Raw genomic sequence first — 16124 nt, forward strand, 5'->3', positions numbered from 1 at the left:
GTTGGCAAAAAAACATGTCTTGTTTCAACAAGGAAGTGAAACACTTCTGCAGGAAGATGTGCTTCAGGAGAGGGGAAAGGATATAGCATAGATGTAAGATTAGTGCACATTTTATTGCAGACAGGAGGTCACAATTTCATCAGTTAAATAAGGCAAAATTAGTAACTTCAGCCAGACAAATCCACTTGTTTAAAGAAGTTGTCTTATTTAAGATATATCACAATCCTCTGATAAGATGGTCTGATTGACTGAAGCATATCCAGCTCTCTTTTTTTTTCTTTTTTTTTTTTACTGCACTGATATAGTCAGATTTTTTTAAAAAAAATGAAAACCTTTGGTAAAGTACAAACATTTTTAAGACAAACAGGATCAATGTGCTGTTCTTATTGTGCTGGGAAAAATAAGTATAGCTCTATATCTGCTGTGGCACCTAGAAGAGGCTTAATTAGAATAAGTGAAAGAATTTTAAAATAAACTTTCAAAGCAAATCTAAAAGAAACACACTAAGTTCAGCGTCCAAAACATTTAACAACGAGCAGAAGACTGGCTGTTCCACAGGTATTCTTAATCAGCAGTAATGAATTAGTCCACACATCCTTTGTCCAGCCTTTACAAATTCCAAAATGGAATGTAACTTTTTTCAAACCAAGACTTCTGAATTTTCATATCCATACAATATTTAAGAAATGTCTAGTTCACCATATAAAAAAGCTTTAATGTACTACAAAGTTAAAAACAAACAGAAAGTGACACAAGCTAAAAGTAGAAAAATACATTGTAAAACATTTAGATTTTGTTCCTTACACTGATCAAGGTATAACAAAATATTTTGGATTTGACCACTTTAATAAATCCATGGCATTTTCAGAAGTGAACGGTTATCGACTCAGCAGTCGCTGGTTACCCCTTAACCAGCATCCAGTAGAGATGTCCAGCCATCGCAAACACCCAGTACACTCTAAGTTTCTAGAAATCATGTGTAGACATTAAGCTTTATGATTACTAGAAGAGTCCAAAAATAATAGAACTACTCTAAGGTTAGGTTTGAAAGAGAGTCGACATCCCTAGCTTGTACAGCAATTGGCCAATCTTTTGTAAGAAAAGACCTTGTGGGACTTTGGTTGCCCCAAACATGCAGCAAGAACCTGTTTTGGTGGTGAAGGGGACAGTCCTAGCATACTCTTCCACTTTTGCCTTCTTGCATGAATCCCTAAAATTCACATGAACCATAAAATTGAAAAAAACAAACAAACAAAAAAAAACAGAATGAAAAAAAAAATGAAAAAGAGGTATTATCTAATAAATATCGAAAAAAGAAAAGGAATAGATTTTACACATAATGGTGCTGAACCTGGTTTGAAGCCCTCGGTGTCGTGGTTTTCTGTTCCAGGACAGTCCAAAATCGTGTTGCAGGCAGGCCTGCCTCTGACCAGCAGGTGGTGCTGATCTCAAAGCAATAACGTCAATGTCCTCCAACCTCCCCACCCCAGACTTTTTTAAAAATATATATATAAAATCTACTTTCATTTGGAAAATGGATTTGCAGCATCTCCCTACCACTGTTACCACCAGAGCAGGAAACCGCCCCTTTTATAGAGCGTGTCCGGATTAGACATAACATTGCAAATATGGAATAAACAAATGAGTGGAAGGTCTGTCTGTGATGCTAGAAGAATGGATAGCTATTAAGAAGCGCTCTTTTTAAACTCCTATTAGAGGAAAAACAGATTCCACTTCAAATAGACACGTCTGTTATTACTATTAAAACCTAATTCATATACATGCATGTATAAATACATCCACCCATGCATTCAAACCCAAGTACGTAGCACTGCCAGCGGTGGCCTATAAAACTGCTCAGATTTATACAAACTAAAACTAATTCGCCTTCTCACTTCAGGGCTGGGGTATCAACCAGGTTTTACACCCTGGTATTCTCCTGACAAATTCTGCAGTGCGTGACAGTCTTATGTCTAACTCCAGATGCCACGTTTCCTAGACAGCAACAATTTTCTGCACCTCTGAGGTCTACGAGAATATCAGCTCTCTGTAATTGTGCATAACGTGTTGCAAGACTTAATTGTCCTCATTGGCACTTAAGACTGAAAAGACGGTTGCAGGAATTGCTACTAAAGTGTAATGACTGTCCCGTCCTCCTCGATGCCTCCTCTGGGGATAACCAGACTGTGCCGGGGATCAGTTTTTAAGGAACTGAGTAATTTGTGGATGTTGCCGTTGCTTTCTCGGCCAGAGTTGTTGTTGAGCACCAGGTCCCTTTGAAGTCTGTGGCTAAGGCTGCTGCCATTGATTCGAGAGAGGCTACTGGAAGTAAGGCTGTGCAGTTTCGGAATGTGCTGTGGCTCCAGACCGCCCTCGATGACAATGTCAGCCTCTTCGTCACTCTCCATTTCATCGGGGTGGAAGTTCTGCAGCACGTGGGATGTAGGCAAGCTGTGGTGACTAGCAGTGCTGTCTGTAGACTGGCCAGAGCTACCAGACATCCTACTGCTTCGGATAATATTGTTCCTCTGGTTTGCTGGCTTGACCGTGATAATAAGGTTATGGCTGTTGGCAATCATCATGTCTGTGACTTGGTCCAGAGTCTTTCCCGCTACTTCAATGCCGTTAACTTCCAGGACTTCATCGTTGACAGCCAGCAAGCCCGTGCTCTCCGCTAGCCCCCCGGGAACCATACGAGAGATGAAGATGCCGGGCACTTTTTCCAGTCCGTGAGGGGTAACCCTTACGCTGGTGCCATCGCGAATGTAAAACCCGAGGGGTTTCTCACACCCGTGTCGGTACAGCCTCACTCTCCTGTGTGTTTCGGGGAGAATGTCCACGTCGATTATGGAAGACACCGGTCTAAAATCATGAGGCATGCTAATGTTAATGTGAGGGCGCCGGCGGAGATTGTCGTTGCGGAGGGTCACCAGGGCCTTCTTCTTCCTCGATAGCGTGTTGGTCCCAAAATTACTGTAGTCCACTTCATCTGAAAGAGAAGCAGCAACACCACGTCAATCAACCACAGAATAACTCAATCTACGGGGTGTTCTCCTCTTAAGTCTGGTTCAGTGAAGCCACATTCCTAATAATACGGAAGAAAGCACGTGAATTCTTCTGCTTACCCTGACCTTTGTTTCGTTCTATGTCCATCAGCACACCATTCAGAATGAATTAGCTGTTTTCAATAAATTATCCGTATTTCTTCCACATTTTGATCCCATGCTCCCGTACAGAACGCAATTACTTGCAGCTGCAGGCCTGATACACCGTCTTACAAGGCACCAGATTGTCAGAGTTAGATTGTAATTTTATACATGTCAAACGTGCAAAAAAAAAAAAAAAGGCATTATACACATTCCTAACCTAAAAGTCTGAATCAGAGAATATTTCAATATCCAACACGGGCTTAACTGATAGCAGACCTTAGGTGCAAACAAGAAAGCAGGGGATGGGACGTGTGTTTTTAGCCTAGCTGTTTTCACCAAGGGATTTAGGTTAATACGTGTCTCTCAGTACTGTACTCTTCTCCTTGGAGTATTTTAATTTATTTCACATGAACTTCCCAGAAATAAAAAGTGCTAAAGCGCCAAGTTCCCAAAAGCTTTGTGGAAGTAGCGTGGTAGAAATAAAAGCAGGGAGAAGTGCTCGGTTGCCTCGCCCATACGCTAAGGATCGAAAGGAGAAGCTCAAGTTGCACTTTGCATGAAAAACACTTAAAGCAGTTACGAAGGAGCTGGTGTACAAAATGTGTCACTGCAGCTCACATTAAAAATACTGTGCATATTTTAAAGATGAAGCATGCACTAGCTGGAAAAACATTTCACCAGGAGTTTAAACATGCTAACACTTTTCAGCTACAGACGAAGGCTTTCAGTTCATTCTGCTGCCGAAGGCAGCAGTGAGATGCAGCAGTACAATCAGGTTACAACAGTGCCACGAGGAAATTTCTCTCCTACAAGTTAACCCTGCATAACAATGTTTGGGAAAGTCAATCTCTATCCAATAAAGGTTGAAAAAAAAAATGTGTTAGGAAAAAACAAGCCTATAATTATTCTTATTTCTTGCGAGGTCTCATCTTCAGAGACACACCTACCTCTCCCCTCTGCTCCAAAGGTTGTTCAGAAACCTACCAAGTGCTGTGCTCTGTCTCCTTGCAGCTAACCCTCATCAGCGTAGCACCAATTCTGACAATTTTTCTTTCAATTTTTTCTGATCAAGTATGGGTCTGCCTGAGATTTCTTCCATCACCGCTGCCTCCAACTTTGCACCCTACGTTCCCACGGCTCACTGACAGGTTTCTGTGACAAGGCTACGAAAACAGCTTAGGGGTTCACGTTTAAAACTGAAATTCTTCACCTGAAATATATAAGCACTATTGAAGTGCTCTGTGCCTTGAAAACCGAGGTAGCATTCGCCCTAGGACTTTTAAGATGGTAAAATTAAAATTACATGTGAATTTTTGGTTGCCAGCAATGTTTTCTTCCCCTTAAACCAACAAGAACGATCTGGAGCGTTGATTCTCACAGCATGCAACTTTGTCGTGACAAAGGTGAGCCAGAGAAGCATGACGGGCCTCCTGACACACACAGGTGGGTCATCTCCGAAGCAGCTTCCCTTGGCTGAACAATCACCGGGGCAATGGCACACAAAAGAGGTCCTTGTTTTGCTTCCGTGACCTCCTCACCTGCTCTCGGCCCACTAATCTGCCTCCCCAGATGACTGCCAGCATTCCTAACCTCTGAGCAGCGTCAGGACAGCCACCTCCTTTAATAAGAAAGAGCCCAGCTCACCACAAAAATGTTACCTTTTGCCTCCAAACACGAACCAGGCTGAAGCAGAGACTGCAAGTCATGTGGGCTAATTCAGTGTTGGACCACTGACCAGTTTGCGTTTTTATAACATCGTCACACATTATTTTCCAGTTCAGATCCCAAACAGGATTACGTATAAAAAGATGAAGTCCCAGTTTTAACAGGTGGAACTGTTAAAACCTACTATCAGTTGGAGAAATGGAGAAAAACACCAATTGACTGTTTTCTAAAAGTGTAAGCATGGAATGCACGCAAGAAAAATGTCCCTGCTCACGGGGGAAGTGGGAGAAGTCAGGCAGCACCACTGCCCTCTAAGAGCTCCGGGGTGGTCACACAGTGGTCTATCACCTCTTTCTAGTTATGAACCATTCAGGTGGTACGTGTCAGAGCGAAATGGAGCCGTGTCATAGCGTAATTTGCAGTGACACACTGCTAACGAAGGCCAGTTACTCGGTTTTGAGTTTCCTGGCCACGTAGGATTCCAGGCGGGAGTGCCATTTTCCCTAATAAAATGCTGTGTTTGATCTCCGGGAAGACAAGGATAAACTCCACGAGGCAGACAGAGCTCGCTTTTCATGTTTCACTTGTTGCAGTATCAAATTCTCCTGCTGCTGCTGAGCATGAGCAAAAAGCCTGCATAAATCTGTACGCACACTGGGAGATGATGTGCCATCAAATGGAGCATCTAAACAGAAAGATCTTAAAGCCTTCCGTTTTATGGGGTGTCATGTATTCCTGGGTATTCAAGAACATTTACCACAACTGGAGGAATCCTCAGCCCCCCAGGTCTGTCCTACATGAAACCACAACCCAAGGCTGCATGAAAAAATACCTCCACTTCTTCTGGAGGCACTGAGCCTCATTCCACCTCTTCTCCCCGAGAAGCTTCATTTTTCAGTACATTTTGTTTTCTGGCACTAAGTTATATACAACCTTAAGTATTTCAGCTGCATCCTTTTTGTTTAATATTCGTGCTTTTTTATTTCCCCCATTTCTTTTAAATAGTTGTCACTGCCTACTTACCCATCAGAACCTTGCTGTTAGAGAAGAGAGAGATGCTACAGCTCTCTGCATTTCTTCATACCAGTGGTTGTTTTTTTTATTTGTTTTAATTGGTGGAGCTACCTCCACTTGTCCAGCAGTAAAACCCATTAAAGGAGGTTTTCACTCCCAGGCACAGATGTTTTACTGTCAGAATTTCTTTCAAAAACGTATCTGCAGAGTTACAGATGCTAACATCTTTGAGGTAAATACCCTTCCGACAATCCTGTAGTCAGCCCGTGACTTTCCAAACTAGGTGATACCGTCCTGGTGGGCATTGGGAATCCTGTTGTTGAGTCACAGAGCACAGCACAGTGCAGCATACCTGAAGGACTATTCATGAGGGAAAGCAAACTGCTCACAGCATCTGGTTGCAGCCAAGAGAGTATTGTATTTCTTTAATTTACATGAAACAAGAAATTATAGACCTTCTGAAAAAGCCACCAGGAGCACCACTCCCATTGCTTGGACAGCTGCTTTTCATAGGAATTGCCTGCCAGATGAAATACCAAAGCTTAGCCAGATAAGATTGTATAAACAAGCTGAATTCCACAGAGCAGCAGACTGCCAGGCTCCTATAGGAACAGTTCATTTCAGCCTCTACTTTTGCAGTGTACATGCACTCATGGCTTATTATTTCCTCTGGGAACTGTGGAACATTAGTTGACAGCTCTGGAAAGTACTTCAAAGACAAAATTACTTCCACTAGGGAGAGCAGCACTTCAGGCAGCTTGGGAAGGAGGCCAGTGAGTCATTAATAGCGAAGGGTAACCCCTCGATCCAGCAGATCTCTATTACCGAGCGCTCAAACTAGCAGCCCACAACCGTTTGGAGGGGACGTGTCGTGTTTTAACCCTTCTACCTTTCCATGTCTCTGCTACAGGCAGCCTCTGTACTTCACACGAGTTGCTTTCGGCATCTCCTTCCTCGGAGAGATCAAAAGCAGAAGCGTTTGCGACAGGCGTGGGACAACAATCAGCTGGCAGCCTCTGCTGAGCCACCACGTGCAGAGGGATCGAGGAGGAAACAGAGACGGAGTGAACTATGGCTCGGGGGGGTCCCCGTGCCAACATCACTCAGCGAGGAGCATTAACGGGGGGAAAAATAAGGTTATCTGAATGCTAACGGAGCGTTTTGTGTGTTACAGGAGCACTGAAAAAAAGAATCTAGCTGCTGCCAGCAACCTCTGGGTGGTGAGCCAACCCCAAACACACACTGCAGGTAAAGCTGCTGTAGCTGGCGTGCCCTTAGGAGTCGAGGAACAGAAGCACACTGTAAATGCACACGCACACACACTCATTCCTCTCTCTCTATCACAAGGAACCGGACATAATCTCATCACCCTTCAGAAGACTCCCGAAATGTTACAGTTCATAGCTTATCTGTGACAATCAGCAGTGCTTTGGAAGCACCAAGAAGATCAAAAGGGACGAGTTCAAATTAAGATGAGAGCAGGTTATCTTAAGGCACGAGTTTCTAAAACAAAGCTTTCCAAGGACTTGGCAGACTGTAAACTCAATGACACCTCTCCAAACAAATTTCACCAAATAACTGAGCTAGAAAGAAAATTTGAGAACATCTTACCCTGGTAAAATCAAGTAAAGCACAGTTTTTCAAAGGCAATCTTCTACAGCAATTCAGTGTTAACAAGATAAATCTGCTTTCCTATGGAGGAAGTGTTCGCTTTCTGATCAGGATTAAAATCTGAGCAACACAAATGTGTCTCTCTTCCCAATTTGTTTATAAACTCAACACATTCTGCCCTCTTTCAAGAAGGTGAACATTATTTGTCCCTGGATGTTACGTGTTATAGCACAGGAAAGTATCATTGCATTAGATTTGGGCTGTCTTTACAACACCAGATATGTGTAAGGAACATTTTTAGGCCACTTGCCTGAAGGATGAGGACAGCCCCTGGGGAATTTGATCTGCACTGCTGGTGTGGCCTCCTGCACTTCCCTGTGCTTGTCATCAGAGGCCACTGTTCCCTTGCTGAACCTCCTTCCTCCTCAGGAGGAGGCTGCCTGTTTCTGACTAGCTGCACAGCTCCGAAGGAGCAGGAGCTGTTTGACCTACGAGCTTGCCCCATGACACACGAGAGACTTCAGCAGGATGAGGATGCTACTAAATGTAAGCAAGCGTCTGGGTCTGTACCTCCCAGAGCGATCCTCACCCTCGGAAACATTCAAACCCAGCAGACAGCTCCCTTAGGTAGCCAAAAACCAGCTCTCAGACGCCAAATCCTACATGTGTAGTGTAAGTGTGAAGTGTTCTGGGTACACACACACACACTGATGATCAAGACTGAGCAGCCACTTGTCTGTGAGGGTTGTGTTGTGAGGATCTTAAAGTTGTTTCACCAAGTCTGCTGTCTTCCTTCCTTCTTGGGGCAACGGCCCCAGTACGATCTTCATTGAAAAAGAAAAAAGCATCAGGGTCTTCTTCCTATTTAAGTTTCATGTGCAACTTCTACTCTAAAATGCAACAGAAAGGGTCCCTTTCCCCTTGTTTCCTTCCACAAACCTTTTCTAAGATGCTTAGAGAAAAATATCACCCCAAAAAACAACCCCCACAACTCACCAGCCTGTAATTGCATGCAGTATCTTTGGCCAGTCAGCATTATGAACCGTGCCATTTAAAGTTATTAAAACCCCAGCCTTTAATTATTTGATTTCACTCCATTTCTGACCTGTAACAAACACACAATCTCTCTTCTATTCACTCAGAAGATTACGGTAAAAATCTTATTAATGACAAAAAAAAAAAAACACAGTGGATATTTTTTACTGAGTACTGTTGCGGTATGAGAAGAAGCAGTTATTTTCTGTACAAGTCTAAAGTTTGGAAGATAAGCAAGGTAAACAGATCAAACCAAAGAGCAAATCTGGGTGCACACCGTTGTGTTTCTCACAGCTGTGACATCTGCAAAAGCACTGCAAGTAATGAAAAAAAATTCACCTAAGGGCCACGTTCATTCAGGGTATGAACTTTATATCTCTGACAAGGAAAAAAATGCTTCACAGTAGGCTCGGAAGAAGCTGCAAACAGAGCTTGGGAAGGCACCACAGCAAGGGGCACAGAATAAAGCTAGTGTGTTTGTGCTATTTACACAGCCATGGGTCCAAGGGACAGCTCTGGGGGAGCTGCAGCACTGAACCTGCTGAGAAGTGCTGCTCTGTCGACACAGATCCTGAAGCACATTCCCCAGTGCTCTCCTCCGCTTCAGCCCAGAGCAATCCTCCCTCCACAGCTAAAAGCAAAACCGATTGCAAGCAAGGTTGTCTGCTATCCTGCGTGCAGGTAACTGGTGATCATGTTTCTGCGAGAATATCCATGGGGTCATGCAGCTGCTGCGAGCATCAGACCTGTGAGATCCAAGGGTGCCACCAAAAGGAATGGCTGCGGCACAGAAAGCTGCCCCTTTCTCATGCATTCTTCTGCTGAGTAACACCTTATTCATCCCGAGCTAGTTCAGACACGCAGGCTTCCCTAACCTTTTTGGTTACGCTTCTGAATTCCCACCAAAAAATAAATAAATGTGTTACTTTTAATATTCGATTAGCCATACCCCGTCCTGACCATCACCAGAAAGCAAGCAGCGCTTAACTCTCACCCTTTGTTGTCAGTAAAAAGTGACCATTTTAGTTAAAAGCAGCTTAAAGAAATCAGGGTGACTCCAGCAGGAAGATCAGCCGCGTGGAGCTATCGGCAGAACCTGCCTGCTTGAGGGGTCTGGCCCTCAGGCCACCACTAATCTGACTGTGAAGCTTCTCTTTCTCCAGAATATCAAGCACTGGTCTGTAAAATTGGAGAGCAAGCAAGAAAATTAAACAAATACAGAGAGGTTTACGCCACTTTAAAGCTTTGCTCCTTTCTTCACACAACGTTTGAGATGCCGCATCGCTATTTCAGCGTGGTGACCTAGTGGACGCGGTACTTTTTCCTTTAAAAAGGAGTTTCTTCCTCCGAGCACATGACACAAACAAGGGAGTGGCAGGCAGGAAGCCACGGTTCAAAAATTAAAGAATTAGATCAGCTTCCACGATACCAGAACACAACAACGAGGCACGGCAAGCAGAGCTGCCAGTTACTGCTTTGAATGGACGGAAGCGTTTTGGGGCTCACGTTTTGCCTCCTTATTGAAGATCGGTGTTGGCGGCTGCTGGCATCGATACACCTGCAGGGGAGCCCAGCTTACTCCTTGCATTTCATCAGCAGAGCCATACCACCTGTGCAGTGCAGCCCTCCTGCTTCTAGCCTATATCTAAAAGAAGATGAGAGTATTCCCAGCCTGGTCCCTCTGGGTGAAGAGCATGGGCAGCGCTGGGCTTTTTTCTGTGCCTGAAAAAAAAAAAAAAAATGAAGTTGTGGCCAGAGCAGACGAGCAGCTCTTTAGTGCGCACCGAGTGATTTAGCACCGCTGTAAATTCCAGGAAAGTCACGCCAAGGAAAGGCATCCCACACAGGGAGCCTAATTACAAAAAGCACTTCTGATCGGTGGATCCCGACGAGCTGAAAACAGAAGCGAGAGACTTCGCTCCCATTGCGCTGGTCAAGCTAAAAGCCTGGAGAACACATCAGAGGTTACACAGAGCCCAGCGGCTTTAAAGGAAGGAGGAGGGATTTGTCCTGTTCAAAGGCAGGAAAGCACAGATGTAGTACGTTAGGGCTTCTTTGCATGACGCCACCTAACTCGCTTCCAAGAATGCTTTCAGCAGCAGCATCCCCCCGTAAAAGCAGCCGACTTGGGCAAACTTCAGTACAAGCTGTCTCCTTGCCCAGAGACACCGAGCTGCTCCCAGTAACTTCAGCTCACCACTTCCTTCTCACCCCTAACCGTGACACCTTCCTCTGCCTCCAGCTCCCTCTGGGTTCTGTCTGCTTGCAGTTAGGATCACATCCTCACCCTCTGTATAAAAGGAAGAGCGAATAAAACTCCTCTGTTTTCTCCTGACAAGAGCCCGGTGTTCCTCTTCAAGTCTTTCCTCACCTCGCTCTCTTAAATTGCTAGACAGCATCAGGAACTGGCAAGCCCTTTAATAATAAGATCAGGCAGCATTACTAAATCCATACTAAATTCCCACAGCGGGAGCCAAATGGTGACCAAGACCATTTTTGTTTGATGATGCATCTCATCTTCAGGGGAAAAAAAAAAACACACAGTTCCAGGGACGTGGAGAGTGAAGACAAACGGTTACATAGCAGAAAAAACACTGGCTCACAGGTTGATCAAAGCATGTTTTTGCTAAGGTGCTCCTGGGCGGACGGCAGGAGGGTAGGGGGAGGAATACAAACGCTCAGCACTACGCTGTGCTGTATTTCGGTGTGCATTCGTTAGCACATGGGCTAATAATACACCTTCTTTCAAGTCTATCAAATCCACGACGTTTTGCAGCTGTGGAGATGGACGTCAAGAACCAAGGTTTGCACCGGGCTTGTGTTCAGCCCCCTGAACGCGCTTCAAAAAACGTGCAATGCAGAATTTGTGCATTTTGTGCGGTACTCACGGGCACAACAACAAGGCAGCACGCCTCCTGCGCAAAAATCAGAGCGCTTCTCCCATTCAGAGGAGCGGATGGAGCAGCCAGGAGACAGGCTGAACAGGTTTCGGAGCTAACAACACCTGCCCTTGGCTTGGCAGCTAACTCCACGTTAATCCAGGGAGCTGCAGTGGAGGAAAATATAAATATATGACACAGAGGTATGAAAAAAAAATATATATCTGGGTTTCTTTTCCCTTCACCCATCCCAATCGTATTTATCGGCTGCTCAGCTCCAGTTTTTCCTGCTGGGTGGATGCAGTGTAACATCCAGACCCCCATGCTGGATCTAAACAAGAAACTCACCTTGGTTTTGCCTGTTTCAGGTCATTTTACACAAGTCAAGCCCTTGGCCATGGCATGTGAAATGATGGGTTAGTTGCAAGGAGTAATGGTAATGCTTTAGTCTCCACCTTTTAAGGCACATTGCTGAGAGTTTCAGAAAGAAAATGGGGAAAAAGAAAAAGAAAGGCAGTGGCTATGAATCACCTGCTTGTCTGGGCAAGGAAGAAATCTGGAAAATCCTGATCCCAGCAGTAACTGAAACACACTGAACGGGTGGCACGGCACTGAGGAGCAGCTGGGCATTGCGGCTATCAGAAAGCCAGCCCGTGGAAGCGAGAGCTTTTCTCGTAACGTGTCTCCCCTGGGAAAGCACCACCGTCCTGCTCGCTCTCGTGTCAGATCAGCCAAAGGCCAACGCAAAGCTCCCGGGCCAGATTTCACATCAGCCGCTTGCCCAAACAGCCGGGGAGGCCGTTTTAGCTGAGCTCTGCTCTTTCTCCAGCTTCAGATGGTTGCGTTAATTACAAAGCCTCGCTCTGGTGCTGCGCAGCCCAGGGGGAGCGAGGAGGAGCCTCCTGGCCCTGTAATAACGGCAGGCACTCGCTCCCAGCGCTCTTGCTGGGGTGGTGTACAGGGGAGGATGCTGCCTGTGTGGGAGCCTCGCCGCCTTGTGCAGCGTCAGCCCGAGCTCCTGCACAAAGGGGGCTTTCTGCAGGAGCACAGCTGAAATCCTCCCCAGAACCAGAGCCCTCTGAGCGAGCTTCACCAGTGAGATCTGCTCCATCGACGAGAGGCAGCTGCTGAGTTGCTGGGTGCAGGATGTGTCACCTCTGGGCTCGCCCCGACGAAGCCTTGCCTAACCTAGCAAGTAGGCAAAAAAAAAAAACACCACCATTGTCAGCCCCGAGCTCAGACTGAAGAAATTCCACCTTGGAAGCACTACAAGAAGTGAGTCACTCTATATGCCTTGGCAGTGGCTCGCGAGGCAGCAGGGAATATCCAGAAGGAAATAATGTCACCAGCCGGTGAGGCAGCAGCTCTGTTTACCAGCTCTAACAAGTCGGTGTCTCAGCACTTCGAGTTAAGCATGGCCAGCAGCAAACCTCCAGTTCAGAGGCTGTAAAACCCTCAATTCAGAAGTCGTTTACACGTAAGTGCACCTGAAAACCAGGCATTTCCAACAGCTGTCCCAGCTGCTGGAGAAAAACACCACCTCAGGATCAGCACCGAGCTTCTTTCGAGCTCGGTGAGAAGTGCTGGCGCTTAGGGAAGTCTTCCTTACATCACTTCAAAGAAAAACCCTAATACACCTTATGTTTTGAGCTCAAAGTTTCCTTTCCAGAATGGCTAATGGAGCCGCATTAACTGCACCTTTGAAGCAGACGTGAAGGGGAGGGCCCAGAACCAGACTTCTGGCACGCACGGGGGAGTTAGGCCAAGTGTCAGCCAAAAGGCTGGCTACCAGGCTGGGAACACCACCGAGCAGCCACTTGAGGGAAAGCCTAGCCACTCAGCAGGGTCCTCAAGCTGGTTTCCCTCTGCCTACTTCTAACAGATCTATTATCCCCAGAGGATTTCTTCTCTCCAGAGTATACAAACTGCCTTTGTTACCAAAAATGCTTTAGAAACAGTGAAAGCTGGATATTTGCATGAGGATCACATGCAACGACTGCATGCCTTGAAACAGCCGACGCACAAAAAATGAGGACACAAACCCCTTCTACCACATGGATTCAGAAAGCAGGAGACGTACCTTGGCACTTTAAAACTCTGTAAGCATCCTTCCTAGCCTGTTTAATTCTCTTCTTGCAAGTCTCCAGGTTGCTTTTCTTAAGGCCTCAAACAGAGGAAGATAACCATCAGCACGCAGTCCTCCCTTTCTCTTCTGGGATTTATAGATGCCTTAAGAAGGCACTAAAATAAGGTAGAACAGCTTGACTAAGGCACTTCAATCCTTGTGTTTTCTCCTTTACAGTGTACAGTCCGTGCCTTATCTGCTGATAATGGTTAGCAGGCAGAAACAAAGGTGGCTTACATTTTTAACACCCTAACCCCCAAAAAAACACAAAATAAAAGCCTTGCCAGGGTCTCACTTTCTTTTAATAAAACACTAGGTCTCTGCTGCATGCATAATAGGTCATTTGTAAATGACCTTATTTTCTCAGTAGACAGAAAATGTGTCTTTGCAAACACGAGTCATCATTATGAAACCTGTTTTGTTCCCAGGAGGAAACAGCTTTCTTAAATTAGCTTTAAAATTCCCACTTCCAGCATTTCAGCGCGCAGGGGCAGCGCTTAGATAGTGTCCCGAGCTGGCATTTGCAGTTGTTGCAGATCCTGCTAATTGCTCGTGCAGATATTCCAGCTGTCAGCACACACATATCACCAACCACAATTATTTGCAGACTCTTCAAAAAAAAAAAAAAAAAAAAAAAAAAAAAAAAAAAAAAGCCTGCCCTTGTACAACAGCGCTCTCACTGTGCCCATTTGAAGAAATCATTCCTGTTACAATGGAAACGAATGGATTCAGGGGACCACCTCCCCAAAAAGCATTTAAATAGATGTAAAATAAAACGACTGTATCAGGCTTTTTCCCTCCTCCACCAATATTTTCACTCTTTGCATCTCTAATGGGCCGTAAAAACTGTTGCTCTGTCCCATGTGCTCTGTAGCAGCAACACGGTCAACAGATTCCAGCTCTAACATTTACAGGCTTTGTTATAACCTGTCAACACCTCTGATGCAAAAAATAAAAAATAAAAAAAGATCCGGATTGCACCCCTTAGATAATTTCCATCCGAGGAAGTCATGCTGTCAGCAGGGTGGAGAAAATGGAGGAATTCCTGTTTACCCTTCGACTTGAAAACTTACTTGGGAGGGGACTTCCAATTACAAGCTAACACCTGAAGTACCCCACCGGTTTTTGAGTCATTAACTCGTGTTTATCTAGAAGGCTAACCTGGAGTTTGTTGATTAAGAGCCATTGCAGAAGCTGAGCAGCAACTAATGCGAGAGGAATGGAACAGGCAGGAAGCCGTTGCTCAATGTCTCTTTCATCCTGACAGGTGACTGCGTTGTCCAAGAGGAGCTTGCTTATCAGCCTGGAGCATCCCGAGCGCTGCTGATCACACTACTGCAATCAGCCCTTCAGCAGCTGCTCCACACAACACAGAGAAGTTGAAGGAAAAAATAATAAACACCAATCAAAAATGGGGCCACAGGTAGGTGAACCACCTGGGGTACCAAATATTTTGCCAGCTACTGACCCGGATCACCCTGCTAATACAGCCGCCCTTTCTGTTCTAGTCTCTTTCCACAGACATCCTCTTGTGTCCACTTTTTTTTTGGTCCACTCTGTCTTCAAATTCAAGACATTTAAGCTTGGAGTATACCTGCAAAGGACTGGTATACATATAAGTATATATATCTGTATACAAAAAGATGGAGCTCACAGATTTCAATGGTTAGGATCCATACCAGATTCGGGATAAATAAATACTTATATATATACTTACTATAAATAAATACTTAAATTTCAGTCTCTAATATACAAGATTTTCTACCCTAAACTGAAACAATTTGTGTTACCCCCCAGGAGAGGATGGGATCACGCCTTTTCATTTATTTCAGCCCATTGTGGTCTAGGAGACAGCCATGCGGTATCAAACATTTCACACTTTCCAAATCTAGGCCAAAAGGGCCTAGGGAATTAAAAACAAAAACCAACAACAAAAAAAAATGTAATCTGGATTTAATTCAGAAAGCAACTTTGCCTCGACCGAACTTTATTGTGGGTCTTGCTTGCGAAGAGGCAGCTGAAGGGAAAGCCCACCTCAGCTTTACATTTCACCTTGACCACAAAAACTGTCGGTATGAAGTCTTTGATGCTCTTCCCACCAAGGGTAGAAAAAGCAGTATGGGAAACACACCTGAGACTTACCTGCTCTACCTAAGTGTGAATTTGGGTAGACTTCTGGTCATTTTTTTGTGGCCAAATCAGGCAGTCCCTGACACTGTGCTCAGGGCTGCAGCGAGCCGTGCCACTGCGTGACCCCAGCTTGATCTCAGCCTTGCTGCAGCAATCCAGACCCGCTGCTGTATCGTTCTCCAGCGAGGTTAGTGGTTTCTGTGGCCAAGTAAAATCTTCCTCGGGAGCCTCTGAGCAATTGGAAGTCACTGCTAGTTCCTGTAGGTCACTGACTATGGCTTCTTGCCTCTCCCTGTGGTAGCTTAGAGGTTTGGGATTCATCCGGTTAATGCAACAACAGCAAGGCTACCAGCCATGCCACGGACCAATAGTAACAACATTATTTTCATCCTAACCTGTCTTTAACTACAGGATACCAAACGCATTAACAAGCACTTTTCAGTTCTCCGAGCTAAATACGGAGAAGTTTCCAGGCCAAGCCAGCTCAGTCAGACCTCTCTCAAAATTACTGATGAA

The 16124-nt window shown here is 45.2% G+C and overlaps 1 protein-coding gene across 1 annotated transcript in view; it reads right to left on the reverse strand.

Moving 5' to 3' along the window:
• Positions 1–694: 694 nt before the first annotated feature.
• PARD6G (par-6 family cell polarity regulator gamma) overlaps positions 695–16124 on the reverse strand; it is a 46982-nt gene continuing 31552 nt past the window's right edge. The window contains exon 3 of the mRNA XM_032183068.1: positions 695–2989. Within this exon, the coding sequence (XP_032038959.1) occupies positions 2130–2989 (860 nt within the window). The 3' untranslated portion in view covers positions 695–2129. The remainder of the gene's footprint in view (positions 2990–16124) is intronic.

The sequence above is a fragment of the Aythya fuligula genome, chromosome 2 (assembly GCF_009819795.1).
Source record: "Aythya fuligula isolate bAytFul2 chromosome 2, bAytFul2.pri, whole genome shotgun sequence".
NCBI lineage: Eukaryota > Metazoa > Chordata > Aves > Anseriformes > Anatidae > Aythya > Aythya fuligula.